The 20,678-nt window shown below is 40.8% G+C and overlaps 1 protein-coding gene across 3 annotated transcripts in view; it reads left to right on the top strand.

Moving 5' to 3' along the window:
- Positions 1–1,316: 1,316 nt before the first annotated feature.
- hps5 (HPS5 biogenesis of lysosomal organelles complex 2 subunit 2) overlaps positions 1,317–20,678 on the top strand; it is a 61,080-nt gene continuing 41,718 nt past the window's right edge. Inside the window, exons 1-5 of one of the 3 annotated variants that reach the window (XM_072592087.1) lie at positions 1,317–1,335; positions 12,525–12,733; positions 14,645–14,755; positions 16,541–16,605; positions 19,938–20,130. In XM_072592087.1, the coding sequence (XP_072448188.1) occupies positions 12,629–12,733; positions 14,645–14,755; positions 16,541–16,605; positions 19,938–20,130 (474 nt within the window). In that variant the 5' untranslated portion in view covers positions 1,317–1,335; positions 12,525–12,628. Of the gene's footprint in view, positions 1,336–2,866; positions 2,973–5,409; positions 5,518–12,524; positions 12,734–14,644; positions 14,756–16,540; positions 16,606–19,937; positions 20,131–20,678 lie in introns of those variants that run through there. The other 2 variants (XM_072592085.1, XM_072592086.1) reach the window with 2 other exon arrangements.

Genomic DNA, 20,678 nt, shown 5'->3' with positions numbered 1-20,678 from the left:
ATGCTGCTCAACCACCTGATGAAGAAGCAGCGCTGTGAAAGCTATTGTTTCCAAATAAACCTGTTGTGACTATAACCTGTTATTGTGAGATTTTTAGCCTTGATCCTGGTCACATTTCTTTCCTTCACCATTTTAAATGGTCACCTGTACCATACTGTCATGAAGCATTTGTTCATCTACAGTGCAGTAATAGCAAAGAGGAAAGCTCCCCCAGCACTACACCTGGAATACCTTAATTACCTGTTATAGAGTTAAACAGATCAAAGATGGACTCTTTGGTTCGACCAGTCTGTGCTGACTATAATCTCCAAAAAAAATTAGTCTCACCTGCATGTGTTTGGCCCATATCCCTCCAAATCTTTCCGATTCATGTATCTATCCAAATCTCTTTTAAACATTGTAACATCCACCACTTCCTCCTCTGGAAGTTCATTCCACACACGAACCACTCTGTTTGAAATAAAAATTATCCCTCATGTCTTTTTAAAATCGTTCTCCTCTCACCTTAAAAATATGCTGCCTAGTCTTGAAATCCCCCACCCAAGGGAAAAGACACCTGCCATTCACCTTGTCTAAAATCCTCATGATTTTATAAATCTCTTTAAGGTCACCTCTCAACTCCTGTGCTTCAGTGAAAAAAATCCCAGTCTCTTTTTTTTTAAAACTTGAATCCTCCATTCCCAGCCAAACCACTAACTGGACTTGCGAGTGATTGCTTAAACTTGATTTAAAATGTCCAGTTAACTTTACTTGTCCACCACAATCCAGCAATTGCACAATAATATTGTATCTTGGACTCCAGAATAAAAGCAGGATCATGCTACTCTCCATAAACTCCCAAATGCTGCATCTGTGGCATACAACCTGTCCTGTCATCCTCAGACTAAATTTTGTATATTAATGAGTATGTTTTAACTATTTAGCTTTTATAATCTTTAAGTTTATTTAGATTGTTATAGATGTGTTAGCAGGTACATGTTGCTTATGGCAATCACTCAAAATAATTGTGTGCAGTATCAAAATTTCAAACATTTTACCCAATGATGACCAACTCTGTTACTGCCTTCACTATAGTAAGATTCCCACAGTCATTTTACAACAAGTATATAGTTTTCAGTGCCAGCCATTTCTAACAACTTGATTTTACATTACAGGTTGAATTTTGCCACAAGCCGTATGAACAAAAGGTGAAAACTAACAGCCAATTAAAAAAGAAATGTTGTTTGGAACGCTGACAGAATTACAGTTTGAAGAAAGTTGTTAACATTTATTTTTGATATCAAACAGGTTGTTCGGTAGTGTTTACAGTGAGAAGACCACTTCACTTTTTTTGTGGTAAGCCATGTCTAAATTCACACTTAGTACAGAAACTTCATACCACTGAATACAGTTGAATGGGGAACCAGACAGTGCAATGCTCCTACAGCTGAGAGGGTGGTTGGTTCGTCACAAGTCATTTTGGCCAGTAGCTTCTTGTTGCTTAACTACATGTACGCACTTGTCAGAAGTTGCTATCTGGATTTCGTTTTTCCACAGGAAAATATTTGAACATAAATTAACAATTATATTTCAGGACTGGAGAATAATGTAAAAGTAAAGTCACTATTGTCTGAGAACTGTAGGCTGCTCTCTCATTAGAAAGAGATGACTGATAGTGGTTTAACCTGAGAGTCACTAAGCTTCAGGCAAGGGGAGAGGTTAAGAATGAGTTATTTTAAGTTTCATGGTTAAGGTGGGGGTATGGTTGGACTGATCAAATAAATAGGTTTCAATGAAGTTTTTAAAGATAGAGATGCTTAGGCTAAATTACTGAAGTGAAAGAGCTGATATAGGGGAGAATTGATCAATTTTGTAGGTGACAAACATCTTTGTGAAAGGTGGGATAATGTTTAAGTCTTAGGTTAGGTTTGAATGGAATTCAGATTGTTTTGGTTTGAGGAAATGACCACAGACATATACGACTGACAAAACGAGAGAATTTAAAGTCATGACCGAACAAGTGGTATTCAAACTTGTGCGTAGAGTCATAGAGATGTACAGCATGGAAACAGACTCTTCGGTCCAACTTGACTATGCTGACCAGATATCCTAACCTTATCTAGTCCCATTTACCAGCACTTGGCCCATATTCCTCTAAACCCTTCTTATTCATATACTAATCCAGAAGGCTTTAAAATACTGTAATTGTACCAGCCCTCCACCACTTCCTCTGGAAGCTCATTCCATACAGGCACCACCCTCTGTGTGAAAAGGTTGCCCCTTTGGTCCCTTTTATATCTTTCCCCTCTCACCCTCAGCTTCTCTTGTTTGGACTCTCTTCCGTCTCTCTCCCCCAAGAAAAGACCTTATGGCAACATCCTTATAAATCCTTTCTGAGCCCTTTCAAGTTTCATAACATCCTTCCGATAGGAAGGTAACCAGAATTAACAGAAGGTAACGGCTGGAACATGACATCCCAACTCCTATTCTCAATACTCTGACCAATAAAGGAAAGCATACCAAACACCACCTTCACTATCCTATCTACCTGAGTCTCTGCTTTCAAGTAGCTCTGAACCTGCACTCCAAGATGTCTTTGAAAGTGCTGGAGAAACTGGCTGCATCTATACAGGGGGGGAAAAAAATCAGTTGATCTTTCGAGTCCAGATCACTAGAGTTTCATCAGCACTTTCGATTTTAGTTTTAAATCTCCAACGTCTGCAGTTCATTGTTATTATTTTAGGGTAAGTCGCCATAACTCCAGAAGGGATGCTCCCTCTGAGTGGGAGGGGGGGGGGGGGGGGGGTGAGGTTGATGGTATTGAGGTTCCTGGGCCCAAGACCCGGCCCTGGCCCAGCGTGGGTGGGCGGTTCCCGGGACCGGGCCCTCCCCAAAGGGCGCGGCCTATTTGGGGAAGTCCGCGGTGGGGGCTGGACCTTTGGCCGGGTTCAGTGGTCGATTGGAGTCGGGGCAGGTCAGCGCTCTGCACTCAGGTAAGAAGCTGGAGAGCGGTGGGCGGGGGTGTCTGTGGGACTTGGCCTCGGGGGTAACGTTTGTTGTTGTGGTGGTGGTGGCGGCGGCGTGGGGGGTGGGGAAATCTTACCTGTCCCCCGGGGCCGGGTAATCCCCTGAAACCGTTACCAGCAATCTCAGCCTCTGGGCCGGGCTCGCATCCTGTCCACTCTGACCTGCAAACCCAGGAATTGAGAGTAACAGGACTGAGAACCAAGCCTGACTGCCCCATTCCCTTCCCTTCCCCTCCCCAGCCACACTGCCTTCTTGCCCTTCCCACTGCACTGTCTCTGGGAAGCTGTCTCTCCTTTCTAACTGTGCTTTCTCTCCTGTTGTCGGATTTTTTTTTGCCCTGCTGTACCTTTTAGGTAGACAAGCAAGGAGGCTGGGGGGAAGACAGCAATCCTGGCAGCATCAGGGGCTGGAGAAGTCAACATTTCAGGTGTAACCCTTCTTCAGCACTGGGGGGGGGGTGTAAGGGGAGCTGCCAATGGAGGGGTGGTGGTGAGTTGGGTATCAGTGGACGCAGGTAGACCAACTTGGTTGGTCGATGGGGAGGAATGAATCCAGTTGGTAGCTGTAAGTGAGGGGGAGGGGCTGGGAAGGGAGGGTATTTGGAATTGGGGAACTCGATGTTGAGTCCTTTGGGCTGTAGGTGGCCCAAGCAGAAGATGAGGTGTTCCTCCTTCAATCTGCGGTGTGATTCGCTGTGGGAATAGAGGAGGCTAAGGATGGTCATGTCAATAAGGCAGTGGGAAGGGGAATTAAATTGGGCAGTGTCTGGGAGGTCTGGTCGGCCCCTGCGGGTCCAGCTGAGATGCTTGGCAAAGTGTCCCCTGAGTTTACATTTGGTCTCCCCAAGACCACTTTGGGAGTACCAGATACAGTAAACTAGGTTGAGGAGAGGCAGGTGAACCTCTGTCTCACCTGGAAAGACTCTTTGGGACCCTGGATGAAGGTGAGGGGATAGTGTGCAAGTAGGTTTTGCATCTTTGCAGGGGAAGGTACCTGGAGGTTTGACATACCACCCTGAGTAGCAGTGAGAATAGAAAGACAGATATCGATGGTTCTGAATTTTAAAAAAACAGCAAGTTACTTAAAAAAGCCTGGCAAGAGCAAGTCAGAGAAGAAGGTAATTCTGAAGAATTACTTCAATGCAAGGGGTCTTACAGATAAAGCATATGAACTCAGGGCATGTATGGGAACGTGGACATCACAGCTATTATGGAAACATGGCTGACAGAGGGACAGGACTGGTAACTCAAAGTTCCTGAGTGTAGATGTCCTAGGAAGGATAGACCAGGGAGGCAAGAGAGAAGGAGGAGGAATGGTGTTTTTGATTAAGGAAAACGTTAATACTGTACTTCAGATGTTTCTGATGGATCGTCCAGTGAAGCTGCATGGGTGGAACTCAAATAAGGGGATGATTACCTTGATGGGGTTGTGCTATAGGGCCCCCAATAATGAGAAGGAAATTGAGGAACAAATATGGAAAGAGATTTCAAGTACATGTAAGAATAATAGGATTGTAATAGTACAGGATTTTAACTTCTCAAACATAGACTGGGACTGCCATAGTGTCATAAGAGCTTAGATGGTAAGGAGTTTGTTAAATGTGTTCAAGAAAATTTTCCTTATCAATATGTAGACATATCTATTAGAGAAGGAGCAAAACTTCATCTTTGCTTGGGAAATAAGGCAGGGCAAGTAACTGAATTGTTAACAGTGGAGTGCTTTGGGACCAGTGATCATAATTCTGTTAGTTTTAAAATAGTTATGGAAAAGGATAGGCCTTGTGTAAAAGATAAAGTTCTTAATTTGAATAAGGAAATTTTGATGGTATGAGACAGGAACTTCCAACAGTTGATTAGAGTAACTGTTCGCAGGTAAAGCAATGACTGGCGAGTGGGAGGCTTTCAGAAATGAAATAACAAGAGTTCAGAGGCATTATGCACCAGATAGAGTGGTGAGTGAGGTTGGTAAGAGTAGAGAACAATTGATGAATAAAGATATTGAGGCTCTGGTCCAGAATAAGGAGTCATACGTTAGGTAGAGACAACTGGGATCAAGTGAATCTCTTGAGTGTATAGAGTGTGAGGCATTCTTAAGAGGAAAATCAGGAGAGCAGAAAGGGAATAAGACATAACTTTGTCTACCAAGGCTAAAGTTAATCCAAAGAGATTCTATAAGTATATTAACAGCAACTAGAGAGAGAATAGTGCCCTTTAAAGATCAACGAGGTCATCTATGTGTTGGACCTCAGGAGATGGGAAAGATACTAAAACAATATTTTGTGTCTGTTTTTACTGTGGAGTAAGAAGTGGAAGCTGGAGAACTCGGGGAAATAAATATTGATGTTTTGAAAACTGTTCACATTACAGAAGAGGAAGTGCTGGAAGTCTTAGAAAACATAAAGATGGATAAGTTTCCTGGACCTGATCAAGAGTATCCCAGATCATCGTGGGGAAGTTAGGGAAGAAATAGTGAGGTCCCTAGCAGAGATATTTGTGTCATCTATAGCCACAGGTGAGGTTCTGGAGGACTGGATGGTCACTAGTGTTGTGTCTTTATTTAACAAAGGCTGTAAGGAGAAGCCTGACAACTATAGACCTGTAATTTTGACATCAGTGGTGGGTAAATTGTTGGAGACAATTCTGAGAGATAGGATTTACAAGCATTTGGAGAAGCAAGGATTGATCAAGGATACTAAGCATGGCTTTGTTTATGGGGAAATTGTCTCTCGAACTTGATTGAGTTTTTTGAGGATGTAACAAAAATGAGGGAGTGCTGTAGATGTCTTCATAGACTTTACTAAAGCCTTTGACAAGGTTCCGCATGGTAGACTAATTAGTAAAGTTAGATCACATTGGATTCAGGGAGAGCTTGCCAATTGGATACAAAATTGACTTGATGTTAGGAGACAGGGTGATGATGGAGGGTTGCTTTTTGGACTGGAGACCCGTGACCAGCAGTGTTCCACAGGGATTACTGCTAGGACCTCTTATACTTGTAATTTATGGGAATTTATATGATTTGGATGAGAATTTAGGAGACACGATTAGTAAGTTTGCAGATGATACCAAAATTTGGTGGTATGGTCAACAGTCAAGAAGGTTATTTGAGAATATTAAGAGGTCTTGATTAATTACGCCAATGGGCTGAGGAGCGGCAGATGAAGTTTAATTTAGACAAATGTGAGGAATTGCATTTTGGTAAAACAGGTAAAGGCAGGACATGTACAATTAATGGGAGGGCCCTGGGTAGTGTTGTAGAACAGAGAGAACTAGGGGTTCATGTACATATTCTTTGAAAGATGCATTACAGGTAGACAGAGTGGTTAAGAAGGTGTTTGGCAGGCTTGCCTTCATTGCTCACACCACTGAGTATAGGAGTTGGGCCATCATGTTGAGATTGTACAGGATGATGGTGAGGCCACTTTTGGAGTACTTTGTACAGTTCTGGTCGCCCAGCTATAGGAGGGATATTATAATTGAAGAGAGTTCAGAAAAGATTTATCTGGATGTTGCCAGGACTGTGGAGGGTTTGGCTGAGGATAAGGATATGCTGAGACATTTTCACTGGAACATAGGAAGTTGAGAGTGACGTTATAGTGGTTTATAAAGTGAGTAGCAAAGGTCTTTTCCCTAGGGTGGGTGAGTTCAAAACCAGGAGTATGTTTTTAAGGTGAGTGGAGAATGATTTAAAAGGCACCTAAGGGGCAACTTTTTTGTGAAATGAACTACCAGAGGAAGTGGTAGATGCAGGTACAGTTAAAACATTTAAAAGACAGATACATGAATAGGAAAGGTTTAAAGGGATATGGGCCAAGTGGGATTAGATTAGTTTGGGAAACTTGGTTGACATGGATGAGTTGGATCAAAGGGTGTCTCTTTTCGTTTTGTGTGTCTCTATGACTTTGAGTTAATGCTAAGTTTTATTCCTCACTCAACTGCAAATGTACCATATTCCGTTATTCATTCTGTATATTCCCACGCACTCCAACTGAACAATCCTATGCAGTCTTGATGCTTAGGTGTGACACGTGCTACCCACCTGTCAGTGATCTGTGAAATATTCTGTCCACACTTTCTTTGCCATGTGTGGAAATATTCCCTGCACTTTCCCATACTGTTGCAACATGTACAGCCTCACCTACATTGTTTTTGTGTGGAATATTAATTTTCACATTAGCTGATTATGGAACATGCACTTGCTATATGGTCTTCTGACATGCCTTATGGGCATAATTGGGTTCCCTGTACTAGCTTGCTTGTATTTTGTACTGAAGGAAGGTAGGACATCTATCTGTTTGCCATTACCAACTGCTATGCCTGTGTTGGTCTAAAGCTGGCCTTCTGAACTACCTGAAACTGAAATGTGTCAGTTGTCATGCCCCACTGTTGCTGCCTGTATCGTGCTTGCAGCTGATTTTAATTTATTTTTATTTTTACACAGGATGGCACTGTTGCCATTTATTCCCCATTTCTAACTGTCTTTGAACTGTGGCTCACTAGGGCTACTTGGAGGTCAGTTAAGAGACAGTTATATTTCTGTGGATCTAGAATCGTGTAGGTCAGATCAGGTAAAGACAGCAGATTCCCTTCACGGTGAAAATTAGTTAATGAGATGGATTTTATGACAGTTGGCCATTGGAATTTTAAAAAATATGGCTTTATTGAATTCAAATTCTACCATCTGCCATGATGGAATTCAGGCTGTTATCCCTAGATCATGAGTCTGAGTTTCTGGATTATTAGTCCAGTATCATTACCCATATGCCACCACCTCCCCAGTTAGGAGATGTGCCATATAATTTTCCGGAGCAATTTGTAGATTTGAATGGTTTATTACTTTCTGCTGTTTCAGATTGTAGGGCAGCTTAGGACAATGTTGGCTCAGCTTCTGTCGGCCTGCGTTGGTCTGAGTTGGTATGTGTTGTCATGTATTAGCCAGATTTTACAGTGCGATATTGTTTCACTCGCCTACACCATTACAAAGCTATGAGAATGTAAGCTCTGTAACTGGGACGAGGAAAAAAAATGATGTCACATGCAGCTGTAATAGGAGCCAAGATTGCAAAGTCTCAAAGGGCTTCTCACATCCACCAATTATTCTTCTAAAGTCAAATCATAAAACCCTGTTACCCAGGGCTGGAAGTCATATGAATGTGATGGACAGGAAAGTGAGCATCAGGATTCCAGTGTAGCATCTAATAATCTGGGAAAGGTAAAAGGATAGCTATTAAAAACTTAGACCAATTTAGGGAAAAAGAAATTTGGAATTCCCTTGTTAAGCTCCAATACCAATTAACCGTATCTGAAAGTTCCACTGTAAGTACTTGACATATCTGGAATCGGTCTAGCTCAGTTATAGTGTCATAGAGATGTACAGCACAGAAACAGACCCTTTGATCCAACTCATTCATGCCGACCAGATATCCCAACTCAATTTAGTCCCACCTGCCAGTACCTGGCCCATATCCCTCTAAACCCCTGCTATTCATATACCCATCCAGATGCCTTTTAAATATTGCAATTATACCAGCCTCCACCACTTCCTCTGGCAGCTCATTCCATACATGTACCACCCTCTACATGAAAACGTTGCCCCTTAGGTCTCTTTTATGTCGTTCCCCTCTCACTCTAAACCAATGTCCTCTAGTTCTGGACTCCCCAACCCCAGGGAAAAGACTTTGTCTATTTATCCTGTCCATGCCCCTCGTGATTTTGTAAACCTCTATAAGGTCACCCCTCAGCTTCCGACGCTCCAGGGAAAACAGCCCTAGCCTATTCACCCTCTCCATATAGCTCAAATCCTCCAACCCTGGGAACAGCCTTGTAAATCTTTTCTGAACCCTTTCAAGTTTCACAACTTGAGACCAGAATTGCAGACAGTATTCCAACAGTGGCCTAACCAATGTCTTGTACAGCCACAACGTGACCTTCCAACTCCTGTACTCAATACTCTGACCAATAAAGGAAAGCATACCAAACGCTGCCTTTACTGTCCTGTCTGCCTGTGACTCCACTTTCAAGGAGCTATGAACCTGCACTCCAAGGTCTCTTGTTCAGCAACACTCCCAAGGACCTTACCTTTAAGTGTATAAGTCCTGCTAAGATTTGCTTTTCCAAAATGCAACACCTCACATTTATCTAAATTAAACTCTATCTGCCACTTCTCAGCCCATTGGCCCATCTGATCAAGATCCCTTTGGAATCTGAGATAACTTTCTTCGTAGTGGACCCAGCACCGATCCTTGTGGCACTCCACTGGTCACAGGCCTCCAGTCTGAAAAACAACCTTCCACCACCACCCTTTGTCTTCTACCTTTGAGCCAGTTCTGTATTCAAATGGCTAGTTCTCCCTGTATTCCATGAGATCTAACCTTGCTAACCAGTCTCCCATGGGGAACCTTGTCGAATGACTTACTGAAGTCCATGTAGATCACGTCCACTGTTCTGCTGTCATCAATCCTCTTTGTTACTTCTTCAAAAAACTCAATCAATTTTGTGAGACATAATTTCCCATGCACAAAGCCATATTGACTCCCTAATCAGTCCTTGCCTTTCCAAATACATGTGCATCCTGTCCCTCAGGATTCCCTCCAACAACTTGCCCACCATCAATGTCAGGCTCACTGGTCTATAGTTCCCTGGCTTGTCCTTACCACCTTTCTTAAACAATGGCACCATGTTATCCAACCTCCAGTCTTCTGTTACCTCACTTGTGACTATCAATGATACAAATATCTCAGTAAAAGGCCCAGCAATCACTCCCCTAGCTTCTCACAGAGTTCTCCGGTACACCTGATCAGGTCCTGGGGACTTATCCACACAGAGCAGAATGATGTCAATAGTGTGGGTTCAATTCCCATCACCGTTTGAGGTTACCATGAAGGACTCTCCTTCTCAACATCTTCCCTCGCCTGTGGTTCGGTGGCCTTCAGGTTAAAACACCACCAGTTGCTTCTCTCTAATGACTATGGTGACCCAACAACTTGATATCATCGTTTTTACATAAAGTTATAGAGATGTACAGAATGGAAACAAGATTCTTCAATCCAATTTGTCCGTGCCAACTAGTAATCCTAAACGAATCTACTCCCATTTTCCATGATTTGGTCTGTATCCCTCTAAACCCTTCCTATTCATATACCCATTCTGCTACCTTTTAAGTGTTGTAATTGTACCAGCCTCCAATACTTCCTGTGGCAGCTTATTCCATATGCACACAGCCCTCTGCATGAAAACATTGCCCCTTAGTCCCTTTGAAACCTTTCCCCTCTCATTATAAACCTATGCCCTCTAGTTTTGAACTCGCCTGGGAAAAAGACCTGGGCTATTCACCTTATCCATGTCCTTCATAATTTCATAAACCTCTGAGGTCACCCCTCAGCCTCTGATGCTCAAGAGAAAATAGCCCCAGTCTAGCCCATTCAACTTCTCCCCATCGCGCAAACTCGCCAACCCTGGAAACATGCTTGTATATCTTACTTGAATCCTTTCAAGTTTAGCAATGTCTTTTCTATAACCAGAATTGAAAGCAATATTGGAAAAGTGGCTTCACCAATGTCCTGTACAGCTGCAGCATGACATCCTGACTCCTATACTCAGTGCACTGACCAATAAAGGCAAGTGTGGCAGATGAATTCTTCATTACCCTGTCTACCAGCAACTCCACTTTCAAGGAACTTTGAACCTGAACCCAAGCTGTCTTTGTTTGGTAAAACTTCCTAAAACCCACCTTTTAGTGTATATGTCCTGCCCTGTTTTTAGTCTTCCCAAATTGCAACACCTTACATTTATCTAAGTTAAACTACATCTGCCACTCCTTAGCCCATTGGTCCATCTGATATTGTCAGCAGTGACCGGAAGGGTGTCCAGAAAGTGTAAAAACCAGAATGGACTCTCCAGGTGGCAACACCACCAGCGGTGTCAACCATGTGTCATGTCATCCACGTTCACCACTTTTCTCCTGGATGGTGTCCTGCACTCAGACGAAGAGCCCACCGATGAATTCAATCCGAAGCTGTGGGTGGTACATCCCTGTCCTTTTTAGGTATCCTTAGCAGGGGTTTGTGGTTCGTTACTTTTACAACTTTACATTTGGATACGTTCATGAATAGGAAAGGTTTGGAAGGAAATTGGCCAAGCGCAGGCTGTTGGGACAAGTTTAATTTGGGAGTGTGGTATGTGTGGACGGGTTTTCAGTCAGGGACAGGGTCTGTTCCATGCTCTATGACTTGCTAGAAGACAAAATCCTGACATCCTATGTATATTCATGATGCAGATATTAGGTATATTATCTGAGCACTAGACTGTTACTGACCTGACTACCTCATGGTTGTCCTCACAAGATTTAAGAATTGTCTGCTTAGTTTTTTCTATGCCACTGACACTGATCATGATTCAGTAGAGATTTATGCTGTATTATACATGAGTCTCTTTCCTATTCAGTTTTTGTTCAGATTCTTGTACAGTGTTATATATGTGTTTGGTGTTAGCCCTATCCATGTGCATAACACCATTGCTGAATGTCATCTGCCAGGTGTTTGCTATCGGATTGTAGCACTTGTCTCTCTTCAGAGACTGTTTTGTGAATGGTTTTCAGAATATCTTTGTTTAGATGATTAATAAAGATTGCGAAGAGCAATAAACCTAATACTGAGCCCTGTGGCAATCTATTTGTGACTGCCCACAGCCGCTACCATTAATAACAATCCTCTACTTCATTAATATAAATAATTCCTTATCAATCCAAGATCTGTATCCAAAATATTTCACCTCATTAAGTAGCCTCATGCCTGTGAGGGAGGGTAGCCAGGAATTTATAGATGGACTATCTGATTAATGCCTGACTCTGCTTTATTAATGGCGCTGGGGTTGGGTGTTAGACGTAAACCAAGCCTTTCTTGTGCTTCAATTGCATTAATTGGGGATTATTTTCATGTTATGATAGTATACTTTAATGGAAGGGAAGATGAAAGAACTGCATTATCCAATGTCACTTGTTTCATACTCCTACATGCGCAGGCTGAAACTAATAAACCCCTCTCAAGTATTGCAGAATTGCAGATTAAGATGTCACTGTTGCGCACAACGAACTGCTTGGAGATATCAGGGAGAGTTGTGGGACACCACTTTCCCCTACCGACACCCCTTCTGACATGGGTGTGCAGCTTGACTGGTGCTCAAGGTTCTGAGCCCTCAGAGACATCTCCCATATACTCCTGACATCCTGTGTATGTTTATTGTGGTGTGCTTATGATTATGCACTTACTTATTTATATACTCATAAGTTGAAATAGAAGCAGTTTGTTATCCTGGACCCCAGTTGTTTAGAGAGCTGGAATAAGTGCATTCACACTTGGCTTCAAATTTCCTATTTTCTCTGACCTTTAGCTAGCAATGGCTATGTTTTTGAAATGATGGTGTCTGCGATAATGTTAAATTGTACTATTCTGGTGGAGGAGTAGGTCTTTTGACTGAAGTTAAATTGCTTCCCAGTGATTTGTATCCAATTACTTTCCACAGCACAAACATGGAGAATCTGTAAGACAGACTGTGAACAACATTTACGAATCATATCTTCTGTCAGTTTTCTCGTTTCCATCGAAACACATTCACATACTGTTGCAATGTCATTGCCAGTGCTCCCAGAGTCATGCAGCCATGTCCTCACAGAGTTGGACTTCCTGGATCCCCTTTTATCTGCTCTGCGGTTAGATTCAAGCAGATTGAAGGTGAGTGGAGGTGTGGGAAGGCCACAAATCACAGTGGTTTCATCAATTGAAGTTTATATTTTTATTGGAGGGAAACTGAGTGATTATATTGATCCAAGTTGATCCAGTGATCAGATCGTACTATGCACCAATGATCTATTTTGTGTTAGTTCTGGGTTTTTGTCGCTAACAGCTGTCAGAAACCTATGGGAATTGTAGACCTTCCCTGTGAGATGGACAATGACAATATTTTGATGAACACTACAGGTGCAATAGTTTTCAGGCAACTTTCCTTTAAGTCCTGTCGTCTTGGTCTGCACAGTAACTCACTTGCACTGATTGTAGGGAAAAAGAAATATGGTAGGAAAACAGCACAGTGTTCCTGTTACAAATTAAGGTAAATGTAAACACTTCTGTTAAAATGGAACTATAGGATGTTAAAGACAAAGGTATGACATTTGCCAAGTCCTTTCTGCTATGACATGGAGAGGAGAGATGAAGGCCAAACTTTCATTGGTGGGATATGAGAAGTGGTATTTCCTGAGGAGCTATACTGCAGCCTGAACTGTTCATCATTTATGTTAATAATTTGAATAAAGGATTAGAAGGTTGTGTATCCATAGGAGCATTTAGCCTGTCAAGCTTGCTCTGCCATTTAATATGATCATAGCTGATCAAGCACTTCAATTTCTCTTACCAACACTTGTCTCCCTAACCATTTATATCAAAAGTATCAAAAAGTTATCAACCATTACTTTAAATATACTCAAAGATACCTTCCACAGCCCTCTGGAGTAGTGAATTCCAAAGACTCACCACCCTTTTGAATAAAGAAATTCTTCTCATGCTTTCATAAATAGCAACCCCCTTATTTTAAATTGAACCACTAGATCTAGATACCCCGACCGCAGGAGACATCTTGCTTGTATCTACCCTGTCTATCCCTTTGAGAATTTTGCAGGATTTAATAAATCATCATAAAGATCTATAGCACAGAAGAGGAGCCCCATGCCAGTCAAAAACAGTGACCTAACCTAATCCCATTTTTCAGCACTTTGCCTATAGCAGTATATGCCTTAGCATTATAGATGAACATCTAAATACATCTTAAATGTTGTGAGATTCTGCCTGTTCCACTTTTACAGGCAGAGTGTTGCAGATTCCTAAAAATGTTTTTCCAAACATTTTTCCTCAAAATCCTCTATCCCTTACTTTGAGAGCACTTCATTCTTTGAAACTAGCCAATACATGCCCGGTTTTCCCAATCTTTCTTTACAGGACAGTCCCACCAATGGGAGGAAGTCTGGTAACTCTTTATAGCACTCCCTCTGTGGCAACAATGTCTCTCTTCAGTTAAGTAAACCAAAACTGCATACTAGGTACTGCCTCACTAAGCTCCTATACAATTGGTCAATACTTCACTTCTGTACTGAAAACCCCTTGTGAAAAGGCTACCATTTCATTAGCCTTTCTGGTAACTTTCTGCCATGGCATGTGAGCTTTCAGTGACTTATTGACAAGGGCATCAAAGTTTCTTTGTACATCTATGTTTCCCAACACCTCACCATCGAAGAAATACATTGCCTACCTGTTATTCCGACAGGAATGGTAATTGTCACCTTTTTCCACATCATATTCCATCTACCAAGTTCTTGTCGAATCACTAAGTCTTTCCCAATCCTCCTGAAAAAAGTTTTACATCTTCCTCACTCTCCCATTCCCAAACAGCTTTATGTCATCTGAATATTTTGTTCTTCTGAACTGACGGAAACTGGTCACTGAGTAAGGATAGATTTCATATAGCGACTGGTATGAGATTCTAGTAAGGATTAATTGGGGGGAGGGCGGGGTTCAGAAGGTGGAAAGATGACTTCGATATTATAACTGTGAAAATATTACAGTGCACGTTCGAAGGATCTTTTTTTTTCTCAGTGTACGTGCTTGTCAGTGTCTCGGAAGTGGCTAGCTCTGGGCAGCTCAGCTGGTGGCCTGCATCTAATTCAAAAGGATGGCTGGAAGCAAAGACTAATGTTAACCCACAAGGTAAGAAATTGAATTGGTTCAGCATAGAAATTATGTTATATAGACCTGTTAGGATGAAAATGTGAACTTTTTTATTAAAAGTAGGAATAGTCTACATGGCCCATCATTCCTACTCTGCCAGTGAGATCTCACTCCACATTCTTACTTGCTCTAGTAATCTTTTACCTCCTTTGCTTATCAAGAACCTATCTACCTCTGCATTTAAAAATATTCAAAGACTCTGCTTCCACCCTTTAAGAAGAGTTAAAAGGATTTATGCCCCTCTGTGCAAAAGATTTCTCCTTATCTCTGTCTTTAAGTGGTTGACCCCTACTTTGTAATAGTGTCCCTTAGTTCTAGATTCTCCCACAAGAGGAAGCAACCTTTCCACATCTACCCTATCAAGATACCCTCAGGATATGGTTTGTTCACTCAAGTTGCTTGCTATTGTTCTAAACTTCAGTAAGTGCAAGTCTAACCTTCCTTTCCTAATAATTCAACCTGCCAGTTCCAAATATTATTACAGTAAATCACCTCTGAACTGTTTTCAATTCATTTATTTTTCCTTAAATAAGGAGGCCAGTACTTCAGATGCAGTAATTCAGATGTGGTCTCACCAATGTCTTTTTTTTTTACCTGAAGCATGACTTCTTAACTTCTGTATTCAGTTCCTCTTGCAATATTGCTCATAACTTGAAGTGAGAAGTCAAAAATAGAAATTATTAATTATTTCTCTATAATCTGAAACAATGTATTCTAACACAGCCAAGGGAGAATTGATACTGAATGCTGAAGTATTTTGTGGTACGGTAATAATTTCACTGTCTTTACCTCTTTGATAACTCAGTTATGCCTTGCCTTTTAAATGAGTAAGACAGACCTGAACCCAGTTCTTTTTCTCAGTATACTGTACTACATTTGCTTTTTTTAAGTGGGTCAGCATTAGGGCTGCTGCAATTGTCCTGGCTAACCTAGTGAAAGAAAAGTAACATTGAGTTCCCTTGTTTTTCATCCCTGAAGTAACCTGCTAGAAAACATTCTCTTGCAGATACATGAAGTCAGGATCAGGCATGAATATAGTGCCCTCCATGACTGAATAACTTGCAAATGTTTGTCCTCTAGGTTCAGACATAATGAATGACCGCTGGTGAAGTATTGCTACCTTGTTGTAGCCAGCAACTACCCACTACAGTCCCTTTTGGCAAACTCCTTTAAGTGAAGAAATCTATAGGTTCAAACTCCACCCATAAGATTTGAGCAGATAATCTGGGCTGATACTTCAGTGCCATGCCATGGTTCTGCTGTATTTGGAACTCAGAAAAAGAGTTCTTTCCTCAACTAACTGGTGACTTGTTTATATTTAGAGGCCTTTTTTTTTTACTTGCAAAACCAGCATCCAATGTGTTCAAAAGCTATTGATTTGGAACATTGAGCGCTTGCTTTGGTGTTTGTATAAATGCAAAATATTCATTTAAGCAGAGGAAGAGTTAGGGCAAGTGACAAGTTTAAGAAAAATTAAACATGACTCGTTGGTAATTTTAACATATTTAGTCTCTTAGCTCCACCATTCTAATGCCTTGATCAACTATACTGTCTTGCATGCTGAAATTTTTGGTAGTACAAGCACTGCAGAGTTTACCTCTCAATGACTTATAAGCAGCATTTCTGCCCTGTCTACAGGAAAGCTGCATGAGGGCTCAGCAGAGAAGTTCAAATTATTTTAATTACAAACAAAACTTATTTTGTGAAGCTATGTATTTGATTTTAGAATGATGGGAATTTGTAAAGGTTTTTTTTGTACTGCAGGAAGGAGCTCTTACTCATATTGCTTGCTGTCAGCATGAAGAAGACTATGTTGCTGTGGCAACCAGGCAAGTGTACTTTATTATTAGAATTGCAATTCTGGATTCTTCCAGTGCTATGTAGCAGCCTCTCTTAGTTCACACGATTTACAAAAGCAGTAATAGATGCAGTTACACTCTTTTCTTTAAGTCCAAATTGAAAAATAAAGGATAACCACTTTTGTAAGTGAGCATCATTTCCCATATCTAAGAAAAGGGTTTCACGACCTTCACTGATATTCAGTTAAAAATTATTAGTGTGCCCAAGTTGAGGGGTGACCTTATTGAGGTTTATAAAATCATGAGGGGCATGGATCCGTTAAATAGGCAAGGTCTTTTCTCCGGGCTGGTAGAGTCCAAAACTAGAGTGTATAGGTTTAAGGTGAGAGGGACAAGATATAAAAGGGACCCAAGGGGCAATGTTTTCATGCAGAAGGTGGTGCATGTATGTAATGAGCTGCTTGGGAAGTGGTAGAGGCTGATACAATTACAGCATTTAAAAGGCATCTGAATGGGTATATGAATAAGAAGGATTTAGAGGATAATGGGCCATTATGGCAAATAGGACTGGGCATGGAGAGGTTGGACCGAAGGATATGTTTCCGTGCTGTATGTTTCTATGACCCTAAGAAATCACTTTTGATTAGTTAAGTTGAGGGCTGTAACCTGTGCCACCACTGAATTCACATTTTGTTCAGAAAGCAATACAGGTTGTTCTCCTATAATGCTGTAGTTGCATTCCAACAATACCCTGCTTAATAGAAAATCACTTAAGAGAAATAATGGGGCAGATGGGAAAAGTGGAGTTTGGGGCAAATCAGCAAAAAATAATACTCACAGCTGCTCAAAAATCACCCAAAGAATAGCACCACCTGAATGAAGGTTTAAATCATATTTATTAACATAAAAGCAAGTCTAACACATTACATTGAAAAAATATTGTTAATGCAGGGACAGAGGTTCGTCATCATCACCATCTTCAAGTGCAGTTGTATTTGGAGCAGTGGGTGTTTGTGGTTGATTGTCTTCTGACTGTTTCTTGGGGATTGGTTTAGATTGTGTGATATGCAGGTATAAAAGCAAATTAGAAAGGCATTTGGTGTATAAAAGAGTAATGCAGTTCTGCAGGAATTATACAAGAATATCCTTGGCTCCAAGGGAGAGCAATGAACCGTCATTAGTTTAGTCTTTGAGATGAACGTGCACAATGTTTAGTACTGTACCTCTCGCATGCTCTGACAGCAACTGACATAAGTACACGTGCAGAATGAAGCGTGCAAAACGATCGCCACTAGAATCACATTATTGCGAACAGAGGTAAGCGATTTCAAAACTACTGTTCCCTAATTCTTCAGCAACATTATAGCCAAATTGTGCTGCTAAAACATACTTTATATGAGAACCACCTGCAGAATAGAGCTATATTAAGCCTTCCTTGGAGCTTTAAATCAGAAATAAATAGGTTAAAGTTGCTAGACAGAACAAGCAGTAGTAAGAACATGGGTCATAAAGTAGGTGTTCAGTTATCTGTTCATACAATACACAAGTGCAATGTGCACTATCTACAAAATGCACTGCAGAAATTCATCGAAGATCCTTAGACAGCACTTTTCAAATCCATGATCACTTCTATCTAGAAACTCAAGGACAGCAGATATATGGGAACACCACCACCTGCAAGCTTCCCTCCATGCCACTCATCTTCTGACTTGAAAATATTTTATTGTTCCTTCAGTGTCACTGTGTCAAAATTCTGAAATTCCCTTCCTAAGGCTATAATCGGTCAACTTACAGAATATGGGCTGTAGCGGTTCAAGAAGTCAACTCACCACTATCTTTTCAAGGGCAGCTAGGAATGGGTAATGAATGCTAGCCAGCCAGTGACACTCACACTTTAAAAAAACGGTCTGTGAGCGTACTCTGCCATTCAACCTGAGTGTAGCTGATCTTGCGACTCCATATTGCTGCCCACTCCCATATCTCTGATTCCCCAACACACAAAAATCTGTCTGCCACAGCTTTAAATCTAGTCAACAGTGGAACAGCCATGATCCTCTGAGGTAAAGAATTCCAACAATTCTCAACTCTTCAAGTGAAGACATTTCTCTTCATCTCAGTGATTCTCCCCTGATCATAAGACTATGCAACTATGTTGAATATTCCCAGCCATTAGGAATTACCTGTATCAATCCTGTCAAGCCCTGAATAATTTTGTATGTTTTCAATGATATTATGGTGCACCATTGTAAAATCTAGAGAATATTTGTCCAATTTATTCAGCCTCTCTTTATAGGACAACCCTCTCACCCCACGGTTAAGAAACAGGTAGTTTTGGTGGCAGGCTTTCTTCTCTTTCAACAGTGACAAAAGTTGCCTGATCTTTCTGTCTAACTTAAACGTTTAATATCATACACAATGACCTTGCTAAAATAAAAGTCTTTAAGAACAGTGACTGACACTTAGCCAATTTATTCCAATCAAAAATAAGTGAACAGCCACTCAATTGTTTGAATTGTTTGTCTGAATTTGAATTAAATAGTTTAACCCTTCTTTCTTGGGTTAGCTGAATAAAAGCTCAGTTAAATTATAACATTTTGCAGCACAAAATCTGTTTGGGTTAGTGTGTCTTTGAAAGAACTATTTAATATAGTCTGACATTTCAACATTACTTCATTGCATAGCAAAATTTGTATTCTGCAAATATATGGTAATTGGCCATTTGAATGTTCCCATGGAACATAATTTCACTATGTTCTAATTCAATTACTGCTCAAACTTCTTTCAGCTCTATTTCTTCAAATTATTGGATATGTGTTGCCTTTAGCAAGTCTTTAGTTGTTTCTTACTAATTCAGACTTCTCCAAGTGAAAACTAATTTTGTCTTTGATATGGAAAGAGATTTATATATATCCTGCTGTCCTGTTTTAATCGGGGAGGGCTTAATGTTAAACAGCAGTGAAGGGTGAACTCGTAAAGTCAAGATTTTATTAAATCATGTCCACTGGCAACAATACCATGTTTTCACATGTACAGATTAAATGATATGATTTAACTGGATGATTTGCCTATCATGAGATGTGTACAAGATGATTCCCTATTTAAGAGGTCATAAAACGACAGGACAGTCAGATGTGTTGAATGATGCATGTTGCAGGATGAGTGAGATAGAGGGAAATTTGCAGGAAAGATGTTAAATTTTTGGCAAGTGACAATGAGAATATATGTTGCATGCTATAGAGACAAATATTCAGAGCACAGAAAAATCTTCACTCTAGAGAACAATAGAGATGTTGGCTTTCCATTAAACAAGTTCCTCGGATGTCCAAGCCTTCACTATTTTGTTGGTGTTTTCCCTTGTTCAGCCAGGGACATGTGATTGTGTGGGAGCTGCATCACGAGCGGCGCGGGAAACCTGAGCGTATTTATGTGTCGTCAGAACACAAAGGCCGACAAGTCACAGCCCTCTGTTGGGATACTACTGCTCTCCGGGTCTTTGTTGGAGACAATCTAGGAAAGGTTTCTGGCCTGAAAGTTAACTCCTCCAAACAAGGAAAGGTCTGTGATTTCTTAGTACGCAATATGCTCTTATCTATCTACAAAATGTCGCAATGAAGTAGGGTGAGCAAATCATACCACTATATTCATTCCATCCTAATCATATAGCATAATATTACTGCATGAAATTATTCCTCACATTGTCAAGGACTCATTGATAAATGCATGATGCAGCTGATCATATGGACCATAAGGCCATAAAGTTAATGTTTAATGTGTGCTGTGTGCTTAACTGATGCAATAGTGGAACTGCTGCAGTTGACTCAGAACATTAACAAGTTTGACAGTAAGTAGACAGTGGCTGATATTGACAGAATAAATGCTAGTTTTCAAAAATACCCAACATGAAAAGCGACAGTGCTTATAAAGTTACCAAATAAAGCATGAGGATTAGGAGAATTTTTGAATTTAACAAAGAAAGATCAAGAAATTGATAAAGAAGGAACAGTTTGAAGATAAAATGGCATGAAATGCAAAAAGGGAATTTGAAAGCTTCTATAAATATATATTATATGAAAAAGAAATGATTAACAGAACTGAATTTAAAG

Source organism: Chiloscyllium punctatum, chromosome 22, assembly GCF_047496795.1.
Source record: "Chiloscyllium punctatum isolate Juve2018m chromosome 22, sChiPun1.3, whole genome shotgun sequence".
NCBI lineage: Eukaryota > Metazoa > Chordata > Chondrichthyes > Orectolobiformes > Hemiscylliidae > Chiloscyllium > Chiloscyllium punctatum.
This window is presented reverse-complemented; position numbering and strand designations above follow the sequence as displayed.